This window comes from Jatropha curcas, chromosome 9 (genome assembly GCF_041381405.1).
Source record: "Jatropha curcas cultivar XTBG-Jc1 chromosome 9, XTBG_Jcur_1.0, whole genome shotgun sequence".
In the NCBI taxonomy this organism is placed as follows: Eukaryota; Viridiplantae; Streptophyta; class Magnoliopsida; order Malpighiales; family Euphorbiaceae; genus Jatropha; species Jatropha curcas.
This window is the reverse complement of record NC_143159.1, coordinates 24,372,930-24,398,325: the sequence shown is the minus strand read 5'-3', so window position 1 is coordinate 24,398,325 and position 25,396 is coordinate 24,372,930. Positions and strand designations below refer to the sequence as shown.

Sequence of the window (25,396 nt, the reverse complement as noted above, 5' to 3'; positions counted from 1 at the left end):
AGAAATTGAGTTATTGATGTTTTCTTAATTGGTGTGATGTCGAAATTGTAAGAAAGCGTTAGATCGGGACTTAAGAAAATAATAAAGATTAGATTGAAACAATAGTAATCGGATAAGTCGTGAAAAAAAAAAAAAAGAACTGATAGAGTGAGCTCGAATCACCCTGCGATATTATAAACAATGGGAATTACAAAAAAAAAAAAAAAAAAATTTCTTAAAATTTTGGATTATAGTAATAGTTTTTCAACTTTGATTAAGCAAATATTTAGTCATAACATATGTAAATTAAATAAATCAAGTTTTATAATAAATAAATTAAATTTCAAATTTGTTTTACATTATATATTTGGATTTCATAAAGGAATGGGTAATAAAATTTAATTTTCAAATGAAATTAAATAATCTTGGGGAACATAGATATATATATTAAGCATTTTATTGAAAAACTCGGTTAATTATAAGATTTTTATTTAAAGAACGATTTTCTAAAGATTCCAATAGCCGAACGATGATAGTATTGAAGATTAATGTAATAAAACTCCTTATAAGCTTCAGCTAGGTGGTACTATGTAGCTTGAACGAAATTTTATTCTAAATATGATAATTGGCTGTAGAAGTACAACCCGAATACCCCACTCACTGCCTTTCCTCGATCTGTATTTTCGCTTTTGAGCTGTCTCCTTGGTAGTGGAAGCAATTTCTTGTGACTTTCAAATTCCCCATGCATCCATTCTTATTCTTTCCCACTAGATTCAATTCGAGGACGAATTGTCTTAAGGGGGGGAGATTGTAATACCCCGAATTCTTATTTTCGAAACTTTTGAATTTTTATTAAATCAAAAATCAGAAATTTTAATCATGTGGACTGCAAGTATAAAATAGCCTCAATTCAAGCCCAAGTTTACGAAGTTGGGCTCAAGCCCAAAACACATTATCGAAATTTATCAAAAAAAAAAAAAAAATGTATATATATATATATATATATATATGATTATTAATATTAACATTAAGTAAATTGAAGGAATGTTATAGAACCTAACTAAAATAATCAAAATAAATAAAACCGGACCTAAAAATCAATTTAATTTGTCGAGAACCACACGAAGGATCCGAAAATCGATTGGAAAACTCGAAAAACCAAACGAAATGAGACCAAATCACTGAATCAGACCGAACCGATTCGAATCGAACCGGATCGGCCCACTTTTCTTTTCTTTTTCTTTCTTTTTCTTTTCTTTTCTTTTCTTCCTTCTCCTTCTCCAGTAGCGTGGCCTCCTCCTCCTCCTCCTCCTTCCTCTCCTTCGATCTCCTTCCTCCGGCCACCAAATTCAGCAAATGAATACTCTAAAAATATCTACTCAACGTGAGGAAGAAGATTAAAGCTTAGATTTGAACTGAAATTGTGTCTATTTTGAAGGGGAAGAGCTTGAAGTTTTGGACACCTTTTTCCGACAATTCACGCCGTTTCAGGCAAGCCTTGGACACAAGGTGAGTACCAAATGACTCCTCTCTTCTTCCTCTTTCATTTGATGGCCTCCTCGTCGACTGTAATAGCCGGAATCGGAAAACCCAAAATGGGTATCACCGAACCTTTCCGCCCAATTTCCGGCCAACTGGTTCAGACCCACCTTGATTTGAACACATATTAGTGATCCTCTCATCGAAACGAATAAAATGATGTATTGTTTGTCAATTTTGGTGAAGGTTAAATTTTCCGGCCACCGTGCACGGTGGCGGCGGCGGCGGTCCGGCGACCGGCCGGCGAGACTCCGGCGAGACTTCAAGGGACAGAATGCTCTCCTCTTCGTGCGGAACACGGAAATGAATTTTGATTTTAAATCGGTACACTCTAAAGCTTAATCCGCAATTTTTGAATAAATTCTGAATTAATTAATTAATGAACTTAATTAAGTATTTAAGTAAATTAAATTAAATATTATTAAATAGATTTTATGAATATTAATTATAACTATAAGGTTGGTACAAAAAAAAAATATATTCCTAGCTAATAATAAATTTTAGGAATTTTATTAACAAATAAATAGTTATAGAACAACTAATTATAATGGATTATGTGAATTAAGTGACCGAATAAATGATGGATATGGCGGACGGGATTAGTGGATATGAATTTGCCCGATGGATGGGCTGTGTGTGTGGATTTGTGAAAATTTGAAAAAAATTTGGATAGTCCAGTTTATAGAGGAAATGCTGTCGAATTTTTAATAAAACACTTAATAAAGAATTAAATTAGTTATTCTTAAGAAGTAGTGACGACGAAAATTTGAGGTATTAAGAAATATTATACAATATTAGAATTATCATTATATAATATTTCTCACCGAATAATTAGAGATTTTATCTGAAGGTTATAAATTAGAATAGTTATTTATATAAATGAGGGAACCTAGATATATATATGCATATATAACAAGTGAATTAAATGACCGGTAGCCAAAATAAATAAACGAATGTGAAATATAAGTTTTTGAATTAAAATTCTTATTTAGAATTTTCTTGTTTATTTTAAAGGCTTATAAAATACAAAATGCGAGGACAAAAGCTGGAAGCATGTGGCTAAAAAGGCAGTCCTTTTAAAGGACAATAAAGAACTGTGAGTAGTGTTAGATAACTAGCATCATCCGCCTGCATTCATGCATTCACGGCTAAATGTTATCATGCATTATTTTGTTGAATTGCCATATTATGATGCACTATTCGTTGATATTAAAAATTGTTTGATTACTTGTGCTATGAATATACTGTGCCTTGTTTGTGTGGAATTGGGATGACGTGGACCACCATGGGTTTGTGAGGACGGTCTGTGATATGGATCCTGAATATGATATGATATGGAATTTGACCGTCGGCCGGGAAAATGGGAGATCGGCGTCCCCATGTGCACCTGATGATATGGATTATATGGAAAATCACAGGATGGCTTCTTGTTGTTGCGCACCTGATAATCTAGATTTGATTGTAGCCCGCAGGGTGGCCTCCTGTTGTGAGCACTTGATGATCTAGATTGGATGGAGACCACCGGGTTGCCTCCTGTTGGTATGGAAAAGAAAAGAGAGAATGGAAAAAAACAATGAGAGGACTGGTCAGTGAGGATTAGACCAGTTGGCCGTATGGGGGATCGGCTCCCTGGTGCACATGTATGAGAGGGCGAGCCATGTGTGAGGACGGCTCGCTGGGGATTCAGGTGGTGCCATTGACTAATTTCCACGTGATGTGATTATATGAAGGTGATAATAATTGTGATTGCTGTTGTATTGCCATTTGTGTGACAAACTGCATGATCATATAACTAAACGAGTGACCAAATTAAAATATTTTAGCATTTGTGTGATTGTATGGGGTGAGAGGGTTATCTAACCCTACTCATTGAGTTTGGCGCTCATCCCTGCCTACTATTTTTTTCCAGGTAATAGAAAGAAGGGAAAGCCCTATGGAGTTGAAACACGTATTATAGAAGATTGTTAATGATAGAAATAACGATGTGAATGTAAAGGTAGAGTTCCGCAATTGTATTCCAGTTGGGTTGTAAATAAATAGTAAAAGTCCATATTAAATATATGAACTGCATTTTGGATGCATATGTATAAAATGTTAATGGGCCTGAATCCATAATTATGAATAGAAAGTGAGATTTAAATAAGTTAGGCTTACTACGGGCTTCGGGGGCCTTAAGCCCACCCAGGTCCTAGTGCCGGTCCGGTCCATGGAAATGGGTCGTGACAGTAACCTAGCACTATATATGTAGCTAACAAATGAAAAAAAATAGGCGGAATATATCATTTTATTCCTAACTTTCACAAAAAGGCATTATGGCCCCCTCTGAACTTTAAAATGACCTTGTGACATCATAAACTTCACTTTTTCACCTTAAGTGCTTCTGGATTTTATTTTTTGTATCTCACACCTTGTAGGTTGAAAAGTGAATAAGCTTCAGGGGCCTACAAGTGCAGAAAAATATAAATTTAGGGGACAAGGTTAAGAAGTGAAGTTCAGAGGCTACAAGGTCATTTTTTAAATTCAGGGGGGGACACGATCTTTTTATGAAAGTAGAGCGGTTAAATTATGTATTTGGCGAAAAAAGAAAAAGGAAAAATCAAATGAGCAAGGAGCAACTAATATAATAATAATAATAATAATAATAATAATAATAATAATAATAATAACACAATTAAAGGAAAAAAGTGGTATTGATATGTTTTGAAACTCAGCTAATGGCAATGAAACAAATGTAAACATGGGAAATTAGCATGTTTTGTAAGTGGTGGTGGAAATTGTGGAGGGGCCTTTGTTGGGGGGAAGGTATATTAAGTTGTATTTATCTATGTATTTATTTATTTTGGTGTTCTCTAGCATGTACATCTTTACTAGAACTGAAGATTGTGGCCATTACCCACTTTAAATTGTTTGTTGGTTCAAAACTCTTTATATGTTAGCCTACGATTTTCTATTAGCAGCATCACTAATAATCTCTAGAACTGACTCCATCCCATGATGGCACTTCATATTTACATATGCTGCTTACTTTTGGTATTTTTAATTGTTTTCGATTTTGGCATTGCATACCAAGAGTTGTTTTTTCCTATGCTCAGGAATGCACTATTGAAGAGGTCTCTGATGAGGAAGGGCCACCTCCCTCAAAGAGTTCAAAGGATAAAAAGGCCAACGGACCAGATTCTAAATCTTCTAGTCTTGTGTTCAAGACTGGAAGATTGTTGGGTTTCTGTTTTTGTTTTTCTTCATTATTTAACAGTTGTCGTTTTTCAGTTGTCACTTGCACTTACGGGTTACCTGTTAATTTTTATGTTCTATGGAATAAAAATACACTAGATTTTGGAGATTGTTGGGTTAGCTTTGCAAAATTCTCAAATGAAAATTGGTCTTCGGTTTTGTGCAGGATACAATGGTTCGGAGACCTGCAGACCCTGAGGAAGAGCTCAGATGGATGTCTCAGGAAGTGCGTGGTTATGTTGAAGCAGTCTTGAATAGCTTGGCTGCTAATGTTCCCAAAGTAAGCATACTTCTTTACTTTGGTCTTCATTATCTTTATAATTGAGCTTTTGTGAAAACATTTGGTGACACAATGTGATTGGTAAGCAGGCTGTTGTTCTTTGCCAAGTTGAGAAGGCCAAGGAAGATATGCTAAATCAGTTGTATAGCTCTGTCAGGTTTGATGAATTATCTACTGCTGAAACTCATTTTTGCTGTACTGGGAACTTGTTCCATGGCTTTTTATTGGCTTCATTTTATGGTTACAAGTCTCCTTGTCTCTCTCTTCATGTGATGCTTTTTTTCTTCCATTGTTATAGTTCATATAGATGTCCTATGCATATTCTGCAGATGGATCAAATGTAAAGTTGTTCTTATTTACATCTTTTCTGTTTGATTGATGGCTAGTGCTCAAAGCACGGCGAGGATTGAAGAGCTACTTCAAGAGGATCAGAATGTAAAACGCAGGAGAGAGCGCTACCAGAAACAGTCCTCTCTGCTCTCTAAGTTAACACGCCAACTCAGATTCATGACAACCGGGCAGCTGCTGCTTCTAATTGGTCGAATGGTAGTGCAGGTATGTTGGAAAGAGCCTGTAATATGTTGATGTAGGATTTCTTTGAAGTTTTTTAATGGTGTCATTTTTTGGGTAAATATTTTGATTCTAATGCTCTATAAATATTTTGGATTACCTAATTGCAGAAAGCAGCCCCAAGTCAAATGGTCCATCAGGTGATGACTGGAGAACAGCATTTGATGCAGCTGCAAATGGTTCTGTGGACTATGGTTCGTCCAGGTCTACATCTAATGGCCGCAGTCGGCATCACAATGATTCAGCACAGAATGGTGATTTAAGCAATGGTTCAAACTCAGGCAGCCGGCGTACTCCTAATCGATTGCCACCTGCACCACCAGGATCTTCAGGCTACAGATATTAATAGTGGCCTGACTGATGATAGACAATTCATACACTGAATTTTTGGTGGGTGAGATTCTGCAAAGCCCATCTTACTATTTGATAATTTGGTCGTTCAAAATTCTGTTTTAGAATCTGTAGGGGAGGAGAGAGGGTGGTTGTGTACATAACACTACAGTTGCTCAATATCAGTTTTTTTGCGGCTTGCCTTAGAACAACTGATTCAAGGTATTCTTGAAATCAATTGGTATATTTTATACACACTATGATCTTTTTGTTCCTATTTTAGAGTTTTTTCTTTTTCTTTTATTCCTTGCCTCATATTTTTTTTTTTTTTTTTTTTTTTTTGAAGACCACATATAATTTGTGGTCCCTGGTAAACGTGAAACACTTTGGATACTACTGTGGGGGAGTGTCGTAGTAACAGTTTCCTTCAAATTTCATTTTTCAATTCAGATTTTCGATTCTTTCAATTGTTTAAGGTTTTTCTTTTTTCTTTTTGTTCTTTTTGGCGTACAAGTGAGACTGTGTTTGGAATTTTATGGATTTGTATTTGATTTTTGTTTGGAATTTCGTTTTTACAATTATATTTGATGTGAAAGGAATGCTAATCATAGTTGTTGCTCTTTAAATACTATCTTCTTTTTGTTGATTGAATGTTCACTCAAAGATAGAAATTTATTATTACTAGATGGAATTTCAATCAATTAGATTTTATAAGAACTGGTAAGTCGTAGCTTTTCAATACAAAACGAAGCATGTTGGTCTTGCATTTTTTATTCTATTCTATATTGGTAGTTCTTTCAAGAATTTAATATAATTAAGTTAAATTTTATTATTTGCAAATGAATTTTATAGTTAAATCGATGTACGCTGCTTTTATCTGCTCTTTGTTAACTGAAATGGTTTCTTTAATTCCTTTCGAAATTTTAAGTAACTTTTTATGGTTACTGGAAATTTTCTCCTAATGTTTATATCTTTATTTATTTATTTATCCTGAGAGTGAGGAAGCAGCAAACAAAAGAGTAGAAAGTCCTTTTTTCTGAATCTGAAGAACTGGAAGAATCTGTAGGTTCTGATCCTGATTCCCTTTGCTCTGATAACAGAATCTATCAAGAAAACATATGGAGACAACTCGAACAGTCAAAGAAAGGAAATGCATTTCCATTTGAACTATTAAGACAATACAGTAAGGGGTTTAAAAGATTGAAGATCGAAGAAAAAGATATACATTGTAATAATAATAAGGCGGTATGCCAGGAATTGTCAACAGAAGAAATTCTTAGAATTGCAGGAGCAAGGTTTCTCAAGTCCTCTTCCCAGGCAATAGATGTTATTCACCTGCTTAAAAATCCTTTTCATATTTCCTTGGGCTTCTCTGATGAAGCAATCAGAGACGTAGAACTCGTGCAATGCCTCCTGGCTTCTGCTGAGAAAGTGGGCAATCAACAGTTTTACAGTGGGGGGAGATTGCTAAAAAACATTCATGGCCTTTTTCGTTAGATCCAGTTCAACGAGTCGTTTATTACTTCCCTGAAGCTCTTCAAGAGAGAATAGATGCACAATTAGGAATCGTGGAGAAAAAGCAGTCGTTTGATATGCATGAAGCAATAACAGCCATAAGCTCACCCGCCATTGCATATCACCAAGCAATTCCCTTCTGTCGAATTGCCCATTTTTTCAGGAATCCAGGCTATTCTAGAGCACGTGGCAGGTTAAAAAAAGATACATATAGTTGATCTTGAAATCAGAAATGGAATGCAATGGATCATCTTGATGGAAGCTTTAGGTTCTCAAAGTGAATGGGCTCTTGAACTCCTGAAAAGAACTGATATTGGTACTACTTCAAAGCATTTAATCGATAGAACAGGTAAGAGGCTAATTGAACTTGCTCTTTTCTTTCAAGATGGTTCTGGTAGCAGATTTTTTTGAACTTAAAGAAGATTTCAAGAAATAGATGTTGAGGAAATTGTAGCTGTATACTCTGAAAATAAACTATCTAGCCTCCTCCCAGATAGGCTGGAATCTGTAATGAGATTCGCATAAATAGAAAACTGATGTCTTATAAAACAAAGCAAAGATATGCAAAACACAATTGTGCCTTCAAACTTTCAATAAAGGTAGATGCATATTTCTCGAGTCCATGCCAAAAAAAAGCGATTAATGCATCTATACCTTTCTTAGCAGGCCCATCCGTGAAAATATTTTTTCCCCTTGAAAGTAAAACCCACTAGAAATAAAGAATGGAGCCAGTGGCCGCGCCACAGACAAAGTAGTGGGTTCACAATTGTTTTCTTATATATATATATATATATATATATATATATAGGTATTAGCAATTTTAGCCCTATTAAATTTGATAATTTATCCATAAACTATTTTTACTTCTCAGGGAAGGCTATCCCCTATTAGTAGACAATCTTGTTTTCAAGCTGTTGATATTGCTAATGAATAAAAAAGAAAAACTTTAAAGTCAAAAGAATAAAAGAAAAAGAGAGAAGGAACCGGATTGAAAGAAGTCGCGCATCTAATAAATAAAAGAACACTTGCTCTTATAGATTGAAAAGTTAATAGGTAAATCAGTAATTATTTTTTTAAAGTATTAGCTATAATATTATGGATTATAAAGCGACTATTTTAACATTTTCAAAATATGAAAATTCATCAAGAGCAACGGCAATGACTCTGATCTTTGACTCCTTCACTGTATGGAGCTGAACTTTCATTTTATTAAAGAGCTCCCACCATTTCCAAAACCATGTTTCTTTGTTATCAACCCAATTAATGGCATTCTTAGAATCAAACTCAAAGATTACCAGAGAATTTCAAGATTTGAACCCGAAAAAATTTCACAACTCTAAAAATTGCAAGAATTTATGCTTCATTTGAAACTACCACTCCCACATATTGATAGAAAATGTATAGCACCACGACTTTGGAATTTCTTACCATTCTACCAATTCCAGTTAGACCTAGTTTTCCTCTAGCGGCACCATCTATGTTGAACTTTAATATCCCATCTATTTGATTTTCCCAACATACCAAAGATCTTGGAAAAGAGAAAGAGTTCAAATTGTTATGAACATAAGTGCTAACTAACATTGGTTGTGACAACCAATCGCTAATTGAATATGGTAAATAAGGGTGATTAGTTGTAAGGATTCACAATCCAACCTTTGTAAGTTGAACACCAATCTATTTCTTCTAAGCCAGACAGTGCACAAAGTGACAAAGAAGATAGTAATCCAGCGAACCTTCGAATTTAATCAAACCATGCAAAGAGAGCTAAATATATATTTTTTAATTAACCTTATAAAGAGGGTGAGAGTAAATAAGACAAAAATAGAAAGACAGAGAATAAGAACTGAACAGGAAGAATGTGAGAACCGAACTCATACATCTTAACATTCATAATATAAAAGTCATTATTACAAATTAACACAAAAGAACTTGCTTTATATTACAACATTCCAAGAAGTAAGTCAAGCTTCATGGAGAAGAAGATAGGGCTTTCGTCATGATATCACGTGCCTTGCACATGGCCACTAATGGCTGAGCTTTGGGCATGGTGAGTCCAATCCCTTCAGACATATCAATTTCCTGATCACTTAACCTTCTCCATTCAAAGCACTGAATCAAAGACCCTAAACCAAACCCTACAACCCGGTTGGCTAAACCAATCCCAGGACATGACCGCCTTCCTAACCCAAAAGGCAACAACTTGTTGGCTTCAATACCTTGATTAGTTCCACTCTCAAATCTCTCAGGCTTAAATTTAGCTGCGTCATCCCATAACTTAGGGTTTCTATGTACAGCCCAAGCATTAACAAGCAGCATTGTATTGGGTTCAACACTGTACCCTCCAACATTACACTCTTGAGATGATAAATGTGGAATAAGGAGTGGACCTGGTGGATGCAATCTTAGGGTTTCTGTTATAATACTTTGAAGATATGGTAAATTAGAAACAACAGTTTCATCCATCAAGCTTTCTTTATCATCGATCTTTGTGTCCAACTCTTTCTTTGCCTTCTCCAGAGCCTCAGGGTGATTAAGTAAATTTGACATTGCCCATTCTATTGTAACGGCTGTTGATTCAGTCCCACCAAATACAATATCCTACAATTGAAATTTTAATAACTCTGTTATATAAATAAAGTTAATAACTAATTAAGTGTGGTCTAATTAGTATTCTTATAAATGTAAGAAGTCTTAGGTTCGAATCATTTCATTTACAAAAATTTTCACTAATTTAATAAGCTAATGGAGGGGTTAATCCTCTTATGTAGTTCATAATATTATTTCAATCCAATAGACATCTTCATCAATCATAAAAAAAATATAATCATCCATGGTATAGTAGAGCCAATTACAAAATTATACTAAATTAAAATTTTATTTATAAATTTTATTTATTTATTATCAATTATTATATAAATGTAACGTATGATAATTAAATCTCATAAATTGTAATGCATAAACATTTGACGATATTAATTATAGAAAGAAGAAAGAAAATTATGTACTTGGGGGTATATATTAACAAGTTAAAATATTATTGATTTTCAAAATAAACTATAAAAAAATGTGTGATATAAATAAATGTGCATAATTTAAACCCCCTAGGAAGGTCAAATTACTTAAAAACACTCTATTGTTTGTTTGTAATAAATGAATTTCGTTAAATTTTGTACACTTTAATTTATGGTAAAGTCTTTCTGGAATTCATTTGAAAATTTATATTTTTATATTTAAAAAAAAATGAAAATTTCAAATTCTAAAAAATTTTGTAAAATTGAATATAATTAAATTAAAAGCTAATAATTAAATATGTAGAATTTCCAAATGAATTATATAAAATTAAACAACTAATTTTTGTGACCAAACTATCCCTTCATTTATCCCAGTATTTTTTTTCCCTCCATGTAATATGAGAATAGTTTTTCAACTCAAATCAGATCAATCAATTCAACTGGTTGATTGAACTGTAAACCGGTTTTGATTTGATCAAATCAATTACAACTCAAATTTGATTATATATATATATATATATATATATATATATATATATATATATATATATATATATATATATTGAATTCAGCCTATAACCCCAATTATTTAATTCCCAGTAATTGGGGTTGATAGTTAGCATGTACGTCATTGTTTCGACTGTAGTATATGAAACTACATAAGCCGCCATGGGGTGGCTAATAAATCTATATAGAAAAAAAAAAAAAAAAAAAATTCAAACTTTGATCAAATTATGTACGAGTAATGTGAGTTTGACTCAACCTTATATTTGTTTGTTGTGCTTAACTTATTATAATTAGGATATTTTACTAATAAATTTCAACAACCTGCATCAATCATTTTTATTATATATGTGAGTACAGACATTGGCGTGCTCCTTTTGTATGTATATGCTGGTTTAGTTAATTCTTTATTATTTAGGATTTCAATTATGCTATAATTGTTTTGTTTTTCTGTATATTTTTTATCTATATTCTAAGAAATACATTTTATATTAAAAAAAAATTAAATTCTGTTTTTAATATTATTTATTTTAATAGCTATTAGTTGTGGTGGTACTGTTACGTGTTTTAGCAGTGTTTAGATAAATGTTAAAAGATAATCTTTTATAGATAAATTATGTTTTTAAACTCTTACCTTTGGTGATTGAATCAGATTCAAAGACTCCCTTATCTTGGGTGCTAAACAAAGAAAAACGCCCATGGAGGTGGTGGGAACACTTTGATAAACTAGATTCTCTCATTTCTTCTATGGTTCATGTTAGCTTCAGACACATAAAAGAGAGAAACTTGCAGATTGCTTGGCAAAAAAAAGGCGTTGAGGCATTAAATCCTTTTATAACTTGGTTATAGGTTCTCTTTGGTTTTAATTATGATTATGTTCTATTTTTAATTTTCACAGATCGCGAAAAGTGATAACAGCTCTTTTAATGAGGTTTTTTTCATATATCATGAAATTATACTAGATTTTTTAACATAACATTTTCAAGTTAAGACTTGGGTGTATAGGGTAAATATGATGGCTTGGGTTAGATTGCTCGGATTTGTTAAGTTTTTCCTAGTTATTAATAATAAAATTAATTATTTTGCTGATAAAAAAAATATTTCATGGAAAATACTGCCTAAACCAAAACCAATTAAAATAGAAAGTTTTTAAAACTTGTTCCTTCTTTATCATTTTTTTGCAACGTGTAGTAAGATGTTCTATCATTTCAACAAAAATTCTATTCTTATTGGTTTGGTTCATAGATTAGGTCATTGACTTGGTTTTGTGGAATGAATGCGCCCATGTACATAGTCTAAGCAGGTAAATTTCTACAAATAAAAACACTATGCATGCGAATGGTACAAGTCTTCAATGCAAAAACTAATGAGAATGGCTTCACATAAACCTAAAAGCAAGAAAACATGGATGCAGAAAAAAAAAAAAAAAAGAAATATTAGTTAAAATCACTCACCAGAATAAGACCCTTAATAACTTCATCTGTATAATATTCTGGTTCTGATTCTTGCAAAGAAAGCAGATGGCTAATCATGGTGTTCTTTATTTCTTTCTTTCTATGTTCATCGATAAAACTTTGCCATAGACTATCAGTTCTTTTACCAAGTCTTTCCGCTCTTTTCAAAAATCCCCCATAATCAATCCACTGCAAAATAGGCAAGAAATCTCCCAAATATGAGGCTCCTGCATATTCAAAAGTCTCTTCTATCGTTTCTTTAAATTGTTTTGCCTCTTCTTTCTCCTTTCCTGTCGTCTCCTCACTATAATACCGTTTTCCGGCTATCATTCGTATAATCATATTAAACGTTAGCTCCATCAACAGTGGTTTCAACTCTACCTTAGCAAAACCATTACTTGAGATATCATACAGTTTCTTTAGGAAAATCTTGATTTCTTCTCGTCGAATGCCCGAGAACGCATTCAGGCGATTCGAGGAGAAAACTTCAAGCATGCCTATGCGGCGAAGGTTGCGCCAATGGTCTCCATAAAAGGATGTTGAGAGAGTAGAGTTGTCGCAACCTACGTACTTGGATAGAGTAAACGGGGGACGATTTGCAAAAACGATGTCGTTTTTAGTGAGGCATTCTTCAACAGCTGATGGTGATGATATAACCATTACTTTCTGCGAACCAAATCGGAGAGAGATGATTGGACCGTATTTTTGGGAAAGATTATGAAGTGTTTGATGCATGGGAAGTTTGATGAGGTGCAGATGGCCTACAATTGGAAGAGAAAATGGGCTTGGCGGTACCTTTCTTTTCTGTTTTTTTGTTGTTCTCAAGGCAAGAAAGAGGAAAGGAAGGACAAAGATCACCAAATAGAAATATTTGTCTTCCATGCTTGTTGCTGTGTATCTATTAGTGCTGCTTCTTAGTTCATATATATATATACACAGTGCTGACATGAAGTTGTATACAAATGGATGTATTGACAAAATCTTTGGAATTTTGTAGTATACGCATGATGTTGAAAGGAAGGGACAATAGTGGTGGACCCAATTTTTGTTTTTTCAGTTGAACTATTCAAGGTTGTTTTTCTTTTTCTTTTCTTTTTTTTTTTTTTTTGTTTTTTTTTTTAAGAAAATGTTTTTCGTCCAACTTCTTCAAACTTTTGGAAGGTAAGTTGAAAATTATTAAGTTATAGGTGAATTATTTAATAAGCAGGAGAGAGCATAACTATTTTTCAATTTTTTTAAATTGAAAAACCAGAAAAGGTATTAATTAAAATATGTATTTGGGAGTGGCTGTGTTACTTGGGCTATGTTAATGATATTTCTGGGTTAAATGAATAAGTACTTTCCACTTAATATATAAATTTATCCATAAACTTTATTATTTTAATTTTATAGTATTCTTATTTTTTATTTTGATCTATTAAACATTTGAAATTATAAAATTACACTTATTGAACATTTTAACTTATATTATTATTTTATTGAAAGCTTTAATTTCCAAATTGATACCAATTAAACACTTATTATATAATTGAAAAACGTGAAAATTATTATTTTAAAACTTATGCTAACTACACATCAAATTAATATTTTACATATAAAAATGAAAAATCTTAAACGCTATTGCTATTAATATGGAAAAGTGTGCAGTGTTATTAAAGTTTACAAGTTCAAGTCACGATAGACTATTCATAAAATTCAAAATGCCAAAAGATTAAAATTACATACTTGAGGGGTGAATTTATGTATTTAGCCTTTTAACTTTCGCGTGCCCACACCTGCAATGACAGGACAAAGAAAACAAAATTGTACTACTTGAAATAACGAAAAGGAATTGGATTGAAATATTGTGAACATGCTGAATTTGAATCATTATCTTATTGAACTAAATGATTAAAAAGTGATATCAATAGCTTATCGCTGAATGATTAAGAAGTAATATATAGTGTGAATTTGAAATTGTTTGGCAATTTTATCTTTTCACTCAATAAGTTACATAGTTTTTTTTATATTAGATTAAAAAGAATATTTTTCATTTTAATAAAATTTAACTTCTAAGATAAACAATTTATTGATAGCTCGTAGGAACAAGATTATTTTCTATTATTCAGAAGAATACATTTCATGTCCAATAAATTGTCATTAACCTAAAGCAAATAGCCCCTAGATCAATAACTCTCTCATTTTATTCCATGAATTTTTGTGCAAATAAGTTCCAGTAAAATTTTAAGTATCATTTTATGTGTTATTTTAAAAAATTGAAAAAAATATTAATTATTTGTTTTCAACTTTAATTTTATCTCTTGGTATTTTCACTAAAAAAGCGTTAATTATTTAAAAAATTAATAAAAAATAATTTAGACAATCATTTTTTTTTTCAAACTGAGATGGTTGAATGATTTCTTTAATTCATATCTAATTTGAAACTTTTTCACTGTTACCCTTTGTTTAGAATAAATGAATTCCATAAAATTTTATGGAATTCATTTATAAATCTAAATTCTCATATAAGGGTGTGAGAAAAAATGAAGAATCAAATTCTACGAATTTAATTTTATGGATTTGAATATAACTAAAAAAAAAAAAATTCTATCAAAAAAGTATATATAGAATTTCCAAGTGAATTTCACAAACTTAAATAACCTAAAATTTTATGGGAAAACTATTCATCCCCTAGCCTTATGAATTTATTATATTAAGAATATTTTAGAAAATAAAAGTAAATAAATTTTTAATTTTAAATTTATTCTAAACATGAAATATTTATTTATAAATCAATTTTATATTTTAAATTTTATTTATACTTGTTAGATGATAAACTAAGTTAGCAATCAAAAAGGAAAAAGAACACCAATGTCAGTTAGAGGAAATTAGTTTATTGCAACCTATTGTACAGTTAAGCAAATTAGTTGGCAGTAGCTTGTAATTTTTCCGATATATAACTGTAAATAAACATCAGTGTAATTATTCTTTTTGGTTCATTAATACACATAATCAAATTTAGTTTCTTCTTTTTTCTGAAACTTCATATGGTATTAGAGCTCTTTCTCTGATTTACTTCCGCTTCCTTTGATTTTCTTTCTCTTTCTTGCTTGCCAAACATAATCTGGTTAGCCATTTTCAGATTTTTCTTGATTAATCTTTGATTTCTCTACAAATTAAGAGATTTCCTTTGTCAATTTAATTTCGTTTGACTGATTCACTCGATGACGACTCCAACTTTGCATCCAACACATGATCCAATGCATCACTTTTATCTCCATCCAAATGAGAATTCAGCTCTTGTTCTGGTTTTACCGGTTTTGACAGGAGCAAATTATCATACTTGGTCTCGCACTATGAAAATGGCGCTTCTTTCCAAGAATAAATCGAAGTTCTTTGATGGAACTCTTATAATACCAGCTATAAGAGATCTGCTTTATCCTGTTTGGGAACGATGCAAAACTATGGTACTCTCTTGGCTCATTCATTCTTTATCGCCTTCACTTACACAAAGTGTCTTGTGGTTAGACAAAGCTGTTGAGATTTGGAATGATCTCAAAGAAAGATTTTCACAGGGAGATATTGTTAGAATTTCTGACTTACAAGAGGAGATTTATGCTCTTAAACAAGGAGAGAAGTCATTTGCTGAATATTTCACTGAACTGAAAATCTTATGGGATGAACTTCCTAATTTTAGAGCTCTATCTGTTTGTATACGTCAGAATCCTTGTACTTGTGGAATTGTGAACAAACTTAAGCAATATCAAGAGAATGATCATATTATTAGATTTCTTAAAGGCTTGAATGATCAATTCAATACAGTTAAATCACAGATTTTTCTACTTGATCGTCTTCCAGTAATAAACAAGGTTTTTTTCTCTAGTTCTGCAACAAGAAAGATTACTATGGCTCTCTTCATAGTATCCATAACTCAACTTTATCAGAAGCCAAAGCATTTGTAAACAAGAGATCTTTTATTGATGCTAAAAGCTTCCCTAAGCCAAAACAACCTTTTCAAAGGTTTAATTACAAATGATCTGCTGCTGATAATAGGTTTGGCACCTACTATGGGCAATCTAGACACACAATTGATACCTGTTACAAGAAGCTCTAAAAGAAGGATGAAGAAGATGTTGGTGGAAAGATATATTTTGATTAATCTACACACCTCAATTTATACAGATAAATAACGTAATTAACTCCTAAACTATATCCTATCATTAAGCTATTTACAAGAGTAATTGATATACTTTACAAATCAGTCTACTATCTAATTATGGTAGAGATAAATGCAGATACTTTCCTTAATACTCCCCCTCAAGTTGGCGAGTGAAGATTCCGAACTCCCAACTTGCTTCTCAAATACTCAAATTGTTCTTGACCAAAAGCTTTAGTAAAAATGTCTGTCAATTGCATTTGAGTTGGAACATAACAAGGCTGAATGGGACCCAATTGTAATTTTTCGCGCACAATATGACAATCAATCTCTATATGCTTTGTACGCTCATGAAAAACCGGATTAGCTGCAATATGTAGAGCCGCCTGATTATCACAAAACAACTTGGCTGGTTTCATTAATTTAACGCCCAAATCACGAAGAATATACTGAAGCCATGTAATTTCCAAACATGCATTTGCCATCGCCCTGTATTCTGCTTCAGCAGATGACTTGGAAACGTTTGTCTGTTTCTTTGATTTCCATGAAATCATTGAGGTACCCAAAAATACACAATATCCTAAAATAGAGCGTCGTGTCATACGGCATCCTGCCCAATCTGAATCACAGTATGCCTTCAATTCTAAGTTATTTGTGGAAGGTAACAATAGACCCTGTCCCGGTGTGCCTTTGATATATCTCAATAAACGGAGAGCAGCATTCCAGTGCGGAAGTCGTGGCTCTCCCATGAACTGACTCAGAGTCCGTACTGCATATACGATTTCTGGGCGCGTGACTGTCAGGTAAATCAGTCGCCCTACGAGTCTTCTAAACTTGGTAGGATTGTGTAAAATCTCTCCGTCGGTCGATGTCAATTTCAGCTGCTGTTCCATGGGAAATGCTTCGGGCTTGGCTCCTAATAAACCTGTGTCTTGTAAGATGTCTAGCGCATATTTTCGCTGTGACATAAAAATGCCTTGTTGTGATCGCGAAAACTCAATGCCCAGAAAATATTTCAAGTTACCCAGATCTTTGATAAGAAATCTTTTGAGTAGGGTCTGTTTGAGCTGATGTATTTCTCGAAGGTTATTTCCTGTCAGCAAAATGTCGTCAACATAGATAAGTACAGCAGTGAAAGAGGTACCTTGAACTTTTATGAATAAGCTGTAATCTGCCTTAGACTGTGTATAACCGGCCTGTTGGATAGCTATGGAGAAGGTGGAGAACCAATTTCGTGAGGCTTGTTTGAGCCCATAGAGAGACTTGTGAAGTCGGCATACAGTGTTCTCCCCCTGCTGGCGAAGTCTTGGTGGAGGAATCATATACACAACCTCATGTAAATCACCATGCAGGAAGGCATTTTGAACATCTAACTGGTGAGTGAACCGTCCTCTAGCTGCAGCAACTGTGAGCAAGCAACGAAGAGTGGTCAATTTTGCTGTAGGAGAAAATGTTTCCCTGTAATCAATCCTTTCAATCTGCGTATACCCTTTGGCGACAAGGCGAGCTTTGTAACGCTCAATGGACCCGTCTGAGTTATATTTAATTTTGTAGACCCAGCGACATCCAATGGGTTTATGACCTGCAGGAAGAGAAACAAGACTCCAAGTATGGTTACGCTCCAAGGCCTGTAATTCGAGATCTATAGCCTTTTGCCAATGAGGATGAAGGACAGCTTGGTCATACGAAGTAGGCTCTACCTGCGTGGTTAGTTGTGCTAAAAAAGCTCAGTGTTTTGATGAAAAATGAGAAAGTGAAATATAATTTGTAATTGGATACCTGATACTGTACGAAGGACTTGCACCTGGGGAAACTTGATTGGCTTCAGACGACATGAAATAATCTTGGTGCCATCGTGGTGGATTTTTTATGTGAGTGGAATGACGGAGAATTTGAGGGACGTCCGAAACTGATGGCGATGAGGAAGAAATTGGTTCATGATCGGGAGATTGAGGAGGCAAAGATGTGGAGGTTGGAGATGATATCTCTGGTGAGTATGTTGAAGAGTTTATATCTGATGAAAGTGGTGAATGAGATGATATGGAATGATTTAGAGGAGTGGCTGATATTGGATAATTATTAGAAGAGTCATGAGTTGCTGGAGAAAAATCGAGATTTGGACAAGTAACTGGGTTGATATCCATGATAAGATGTGGTTGTGCTGACTCAGAAGGAACATTATGAGAAAAAGGAAATGAATTTTCATGAAATTGTAAATCACGACTGACAAAATATCTTTTGGTGGTGAGATCATAAAGTTTATACCCTTTTTGTCCATTTGGATATCCCACAAAAATACATGAAATGGCACGAGGATCAAATTTTTGCTTAGGATGGACATTAGTTGCATAACACTGGCAACCAAAAACTCTTAAGTGTTGCAAAGAAGGGGTTTTGTGATATAATCATTCATATGGTGATTTATTTGATAAGATAGGTGTTGGTAGTCGATTTATGATGTAAACAGCTGTAAGGACACAATCTCCCCAAAATTCTAATGGTACGTGTGATTGAAAAAGGAGAGATCGTGCAACATTAAGAATGTGACGATGTTTCTGTTCTACTACACCATTCTGCTGAGGAGTGTAGACACAAGTATGTTGCAATTCAATGCCATGATGATGAAGAAAATTTTTAAGAGGGTGAAATTCTGATCCATTATCAGGTCGGATGATTTTAACAGATGTGTTAAATTGTGTGTGAACAAACTGGATGAATTTTGTTAATAAGTGTGGAGTTTTTGACTTAGATTTCATCAAAAATATCCAAGTGCATCTAGTAAAGTCATCCACGATGGTAAGAAAAAAAACGTGCTCCTATATGTGTGGGAATTTTATGAGGACCCCAAACGTCACAATGCAGTAAGTCAATAGGAAATTTAGTAGTAATAGAACTGACAGGAAAAGGTTGTCGAGTCTGCTTTGCTAGTGGGCAGACGCTACAATTATTATGAAAATTATCAGAATTTTTGTTTAAAGGTAACAAAGGAGAAATTAATTTAAGACGTGAAGGTAATAGATGTCCGAGGCGCATGTGCCATAGATCGATCGAAATAGAAGCTTGAAATGAGTGAACAGATGAACACGAGGGCAACATGTGATAGAGTCCTCCATGTTGTTGACCCGAGCTAATCATCTTCCCCGTTGTCAAGTCCTGTAAAATACATGAGTCAGGAAGGAGAATAATGCAACAATTAAGGTCATTAGTAATTTTACTTGCTGAAATCAAGTTTAATCGGAATGAGGGAACACATAAAACATCTTTCAGGGTTATACCAGGGCTGAATTTTATGGTTCCAGTTTGTGTTATCGGAACAGTGACTCCGTTTGGTAAATTAACGGAACTGGCTAAGGGTAAACGGGATTGTGTAAATTGATGTGATCCTGAGGATATGTGGTCAGTTATCCAGAATCCAGGGACTAGATATGGCTGAATTGGCGAAAGCTTTGGATAACGAAAACAAACCTGTTGTGTTTGCATACACATCATTGTTACCAGTAGAAGATCCTTGATTTGCTGAAGATAAGGCATGTGCTATTTGTTGTAAATATTCGGTCGAAAATCCTCTAGAATTGCTGCCTGTGCTTTTTCTTTCCCCTTCGTGTGATATCTCAGACATGTTAGCCTGGGGAACTCCTTTTTGCTTTTTTTTTTTTAACCTGCAACGGTCTTCAGTATGTCCACGTCTATCACAAAATTTGCAATGAAATTTCAAAGTGCGACATTCATTAATAGTGTGTCCAGATCTATGACAATGATCACAAAATTTAGAATTTTCTGAATATGTCCCTTTATTTTGAACAGCCGCAGCAATAGTAAAGTGCTCGGCTGGTTTTGATGATAATTGCCTCTGTGTTTCCTCTTGTATTACTAATGAGTACGCCTGTCGAACATTAGGCAATGGAGTCATCATAGGAATGTTAGATCTTACCGCTTTGTACGACTCATGGAGACCCATTAAAAATTGCATTAACCTGTCTTCTTAAAGTTGCTCCTAATGCGCGGCGGTTTGATTGCATGTGACTGGGAGACGGTATCTGTCTAATTCATCCCACAAAGCTTTTAATTTGATATAATATGATGCAACAGACATGGTACCTTGTGAGATCGTTGCAATTGATTTTTGCACCTGGAAAATTGCAGGAGCATTTTTCTGAGAAAATTGATCTTGAAGATCAATCCACACTTGATGCGCTGTCTTTGTATGGATTATACCTTCGGCCAAGTTGGATTCTACTGAATGTGTCAACCATGATAAAATCATGCTATTGCACTGATTCCATGCTGCAAATTCTGCGGGTTTTTCTGCTTGTGATGGTGCTTTAATCGAACCGTCGATGAAACCAATTTTATTCTTGGTAGTGAGTGCATGAGTCATGGCTTTGCTCCATGATTGGTAATTATCACCGTTTAATTTTATCGGGACAAGTAAATGACCAAGTTGTTCTGAATGATGAACAAAGAAAGGGTGTGAAGGGTCAGAGATTAGTTGTTTTGTACCACTCTCTTTTTCAGACATGGCGGAAGTATGGTGAGAAACGGCAATGATTGTTCAAGAGCCTAACCAGGCTCTGATACCATCTAAAAAAAGGATGAAGAAGATGTTGGTGGAAAGATATATTTTCATTAATTTGCACACCTCAATTTATACAGATAAATAACGTAATTAACTCCTAAACTACAGCCTATCATTAAACTATTTACAAGAGTAATTGATATACTTTACAAATCGGTCTACTATCTAATTATGGTAGAGATAAATGCAGATACTTTCCTTAATAGAAGCAAGAAGCACAGGTTTCCACCTGGTTATGGCTCTAAACAGAAGCTTCATACAGTCTCTGCAAATAATGTTATTAATACTGTAGATTTCTCCTCTGCATCTCGAGACAATGGTTATTCAGTGAATTTTGCAAATCAAGAAGCCTTGAGATTGAGCACAAATGTGGCATTGACCTTAGACCAGTATAGCCATTTGCTTAACTTGCTGCAAACAATTCGTGTGGAGAGTCCTGGCCTTACCAACCTAGTAGTAGCACCTAATTTTCCTACAGTAGATCTAACTAAATCAGTGACCAACAAACATTCAGTCACTAATCTGGTTTCTTCTGCTGCACTAGAGAACATATCAGTGAATCATTACCAAACGAAGCGTTAATGTGATAAGAAGGAACACATGTATACCTACCTACATAATTGTCGAGCCCTTTCTTTCTCTTCTATACAAACAAATTTCTTTATTTTATTCTTCCTTTTTCTCTTCCTCTTTCTCTCGTTATGTACTAGTAATAAATAAATATTTAAGTGGATCAAAAGGTTTTGATTTGGATCCCTATGAATAAATAACTGTGCCTATGTCAATTAATTAGGGGTTGACGCTGCAATGAATGTCGTTAGTTCTTGGATTTATAACATTTTACATGCCACAATGACCATGTCAAACTATTTTTTGTAATAATAACACATCTATACACATTAGATAAGTGCTTAATTAAGTAATTAAAATTATATATTTCTATTATTAAACTAATTAAAAACATTATTTTAACTTACCTTTTTCTCTCTGCTCTCTTAGAAAATTTCTCTCCCTTCTTCCTCTACAACAATTGTTCATTTAGTCTTCTTTCTCAAGGTCTTTCTCAATTTTCTAAAAATTCACGTTTGCTCTTCAAATATTGCAACAACTTTTGATTTAGGAATCAAAAAATTCTCTGCAAAATTCTTGATAAAAGGCAACAAATACTTCAACAAAAGATTGAGGCTTTGCATGGTTTTAGGAACTGATTTTCATGAAAAATCTGATAAAGAGACGAAGGTTTTCATAAAATCGTTCTTCCTAGATTAACTTTTCATCCTAGCTAATATGATATTTTCTTTCCCCCTATTTATTTATTTTGTTTGTTTGTCATGGAGGAGGCAAAAGAAGTGGCAGCAATATTTTTACCAAAAGGGCACTATTGTCTATTTTGGATTCATATCTTCAATTGCTTCTTGCTGATATTTTTATTTTTTCAATTTGTTTTGTATTTTTATATTTTAATTGAATTTCTTTTTATAGAATTTAGCTTTATCCATCTTAAAGGTCTTGGAATTTGATTATCTGATTACTTAGGGTGTAATTATACACATCATCACACTCGTCGTCCAGCATAACTTTTTGTGAGTATGATAAGGTATGAGATTATTATAAAAAATAAAATTTAAGGTGCTATAAAATCAATTTGAAAGTTGAGGAGGCCTTAAGATTTTTTTGGTAAAAGTTTCAGGGTGAATTTACGTATTTTCGGTTTTTAATTACATCATCCGTTGACTATATATCTATATATCACGTATTAAAATATTTGCTTACCACTTATTTAGTTTTTAATGATTATAATAAAGTTTGATATTTTCTCCACGAAAGAAAAAGCAGATTTTTAACATTTTTAAACGATTATCAATATAATTTTCATTAGTTCTTCTTTTGCTGTGAAAAGAATTTTCAACCTAACCGATCCGGTAATCCGAAAATTGCATTATATTTTTTCTACACAGTCAAAAATCAAAGTATATACTAAATTGAATAGAATTAAATTGATTCAATTTAAATAATTTGGTTCGACTTTGCGAAAATTTAGTTTATTTCTATAATTGAGCCAAAAAATCGGAAATTAAAACGACTTAAAAATATAATTAAACTAATCAAAGTGAATAATTATTATTGATTTGATTTTTTGATTTTTAACCAATTTATGTTCACCCTCTAAGACAGTGATTAAAGTTGAAGCTGCATTTAAATGTTTCAATCTCCAATTCAATTCATATTAAAGTATTTATAATAAATTTAAAGAAGAGAACTATAACATATATTATTATTCCGAATATATAACTTCTAATGAATAAAAAATGTAAAAGAAATAAGAATTCAATGTGAAAACCCTAAATTTTGAGGACTTTAAAAATGACATTCACATAATACATCTCTCGGAAAATTTAGAGTGCTATAAATTTTTTAATGAAAAATTTAATTATTTAGCCATCTTCAGTATGTCTTTATGTGCTTGGCTTCTTCTTATATTAATTTTCAAAATTTTTGACAGTTTACCAACTCTTGACAAATTTTTTTTTTTTCAATATATTTGAACATCATACTCAGAAGAACAATAAATATTGAGTCTGCTAAAAGCAAAGCACTAAAAAACTATTCTTCATGCTTCTTGCTTACGTTTCGATTTAGGATTTTTACGGTCTTGTTTTTCTTTCTTTTTTATGATTAAAATCTTTATCGTATATTGAGTGTTACTGATCCTTTCTTCATGATTGACTAGGTATATGTTTAACTCTTTTTAAATGATAGAACAAAGTTTGAAGACTTCATTATGTGTAATACAAAAACTAAAAATGACTCATTTAATAATGACAAAGAATTATCCTCAAAAAAATATAATAACAAAGAATATATATAAAGCCGAAATAAAGAGAAATTTCAAGACACTCTCTTTATTTAATATTGTATTTTCTTTCAAAATTCTGAAATTTTCCTTTATTTTTTACGATTTGATTCGATTATTTTTAAAACTAATATTATATTATATATAATATTTTTAGGCTCGAGTAAACCTAAATAATATTATATATATATATATATATATATATATATATATATATATATATATATATATATATATAAAAGCTCAATAAGGTTACATAGGCTTTCGTGTTGAACATCATTAGCTCAAGCTTAATTCGATTCTAAACGAGAATGCTCAAACTCGATTCAAGCCGAACTTTTTCGAATTTTTTTCGAGCCGAACTCAAATAGCTTATGAGCCGGCTTGACTCATTTACACCCCATTATTAATTGTGCGGACGTGATTTATTAAGAGCAGCTTAATTTATGGTTTGGCTTTGTGTTAGAATTCTATGGAGTTTGTGACAATTTTTATGTTGAAGATTATTCATAATAACCTGCATTGATGTTTGTTTGGTTTATGGATGGGCCTGTAGACCAAGTCTAGATAAGTGAATTTTATAATTTATTTTGTAACAAATATTATATCATCCTTACATATTAAATTAGATATTTTTTTATTGAATTCTTTTTTTTTTTTATGTTATATAGTAGTGTGTTGAATGCTTTGGAGATACACGTAAGGTTCACAAAATCATAAATGATTACATTAGACAAAAAATAATGCAAGTATTAGAAATTAGATATAAAATGAGAGGATAGATGGTACAATCATGTAGACCCCACATATGCTCCATTTCATAAATATAATACTTTGATAGAAAAGGTGCTATAAAGTAGGGGTACGCAAATGGGTGGTTTCATTTCGAACCGAAATAAATCCGACTGTAAAAATTGAAAATTGAAAATAGCTTTTACTTGAAACCCAAATAAGTTTGCAAATCAAATCAAAAACGATTTGATTTTACTTAAAAAATAAGTATTTTATAATAACCGATTCAAAGACCGAAAAATAATTTCTTCTCCTTTGTCATCAATTTGTAAATAAGACTTACAAAATTTCTTTAAGGAATATCTTCAAGGTTGTTGCGTGTAGATACCCTGATCTTTGTTATATCCTGGGAGGATTATTGCTATGACCTTGCAATAATTAAGTGGGGGTAATTAAATCCTAGCCTAATATATCAAAATATTCTGATAACTTGAACTTTGTAAATTTTCACAAGTTCACCGTATTTTGATCTTTTTGTTAATTTTACTTTAATTCGACTTTTTGTAGCCATAATATCCTTAACTGTAATTAAAGATAAAATTACATATGCAAAAAGTATTTTTATCTTTTTTAAATTATCATGAGACACTTATAAAATTTTAAAAAATTTCCATCGGTCTATCCAA

At 32.8% G+C, this 25,396-nt stretch overlaps 3 protein-coding genes across 3 annotated transcripts; 2 read left to right on the top strand and 1 right to left on the bottom strand.

Annotated features, from left to right (window-relative positions):
• The first annotated feature begins 1,026 nt into the window (after window positions 1-1,026).
• Window positions 1,027-6,232, top strand: LOC105640081 (dynamin-2A). The gene is given in 9 exon segments (XM_089725659.1): window positions 1,027-1,488; window positions 1,705-1,842; window positions 2,533-2,614; window positions 3,428-3,514; window positions 4,916-5,029; window positions 5,119-5,186; window positions 5,416-5,528; window positions 5,531-5,584; window positions 5,710-6,232. Coding segments are annotated over 5 exon segments (579 nt in total). The 5' UTR covers window positions 1,027-1,488; window positions 1,705-1,842; window positions 2,533-2,614; window positions 3,428-3,514; window positions 4,916-4,921; the 3' UTR covers window positions 5,946-6,232.
• A 3,168-nt stretch (window positions 6,233-9,400) lies between these two features.
• On the bottom strand, window positions 9,401-13,295 carry LOC105640121 (cytochrome P450 81Q32-like). Its single transcript, XM_089726158.1, has 2 exons — window positions 12,414-13,295; window positions 9,401-10,042 (listed from the first exon to the last, which is right to left on the bottom strand). The coding sequence occupies exons 1-2, from the start codon at window positions 13,293-13,295 to the stop codon at window positions 9,413-9,415; spliced, it is 1,512 nt and encodes a 503-aa protein (XP_089582284.1). The 3' UTR covers window positions 9,401-9,412.
• A 2,321-nt stretch (window positions 13,296-15,616) lies between these two features.
• On the top strand, window positions 15,617-16,354 carry LOC149493863 (uncharacterized). The gene has a single exon (XM_089726375.1). The coding sequence runs from the start codon at window positions 15,617-15,619 to the stop codon at window positions 16,352-16,354; it is 738 nt and encodes a 245-aa protein (XP_089582501.1).
• Window positions 16,355-25,396: the final 9,042 nt, after the last annotated feature.

What these genes read in the sequence shown, in the direction of transcription:
- LOC149493863 (XM_089726375.1), top strand. Translation starts at nt 15,617, where the DNA reads ATGACGACTCCAACTTTGCATCCAACACATGATCCAATGCATCACTTT.
- LOC105640121 (XM_089726158.1), bottom strand. Translation starts at nt 13,295, where the DNA reads ATGGAAGACAAATATTTCTATTTGGTGATCTTTGTCCTTCCTTTCCTC. An exon ending in TTATTAAGGGTCTTATTCTG is followed by an intron (nt 10,043 to 12,413) that starts GTGAGTGATTTT and finishes TTTCAATTGTAG; the next exon opens with GATATTGTATTTGGTGGGAC.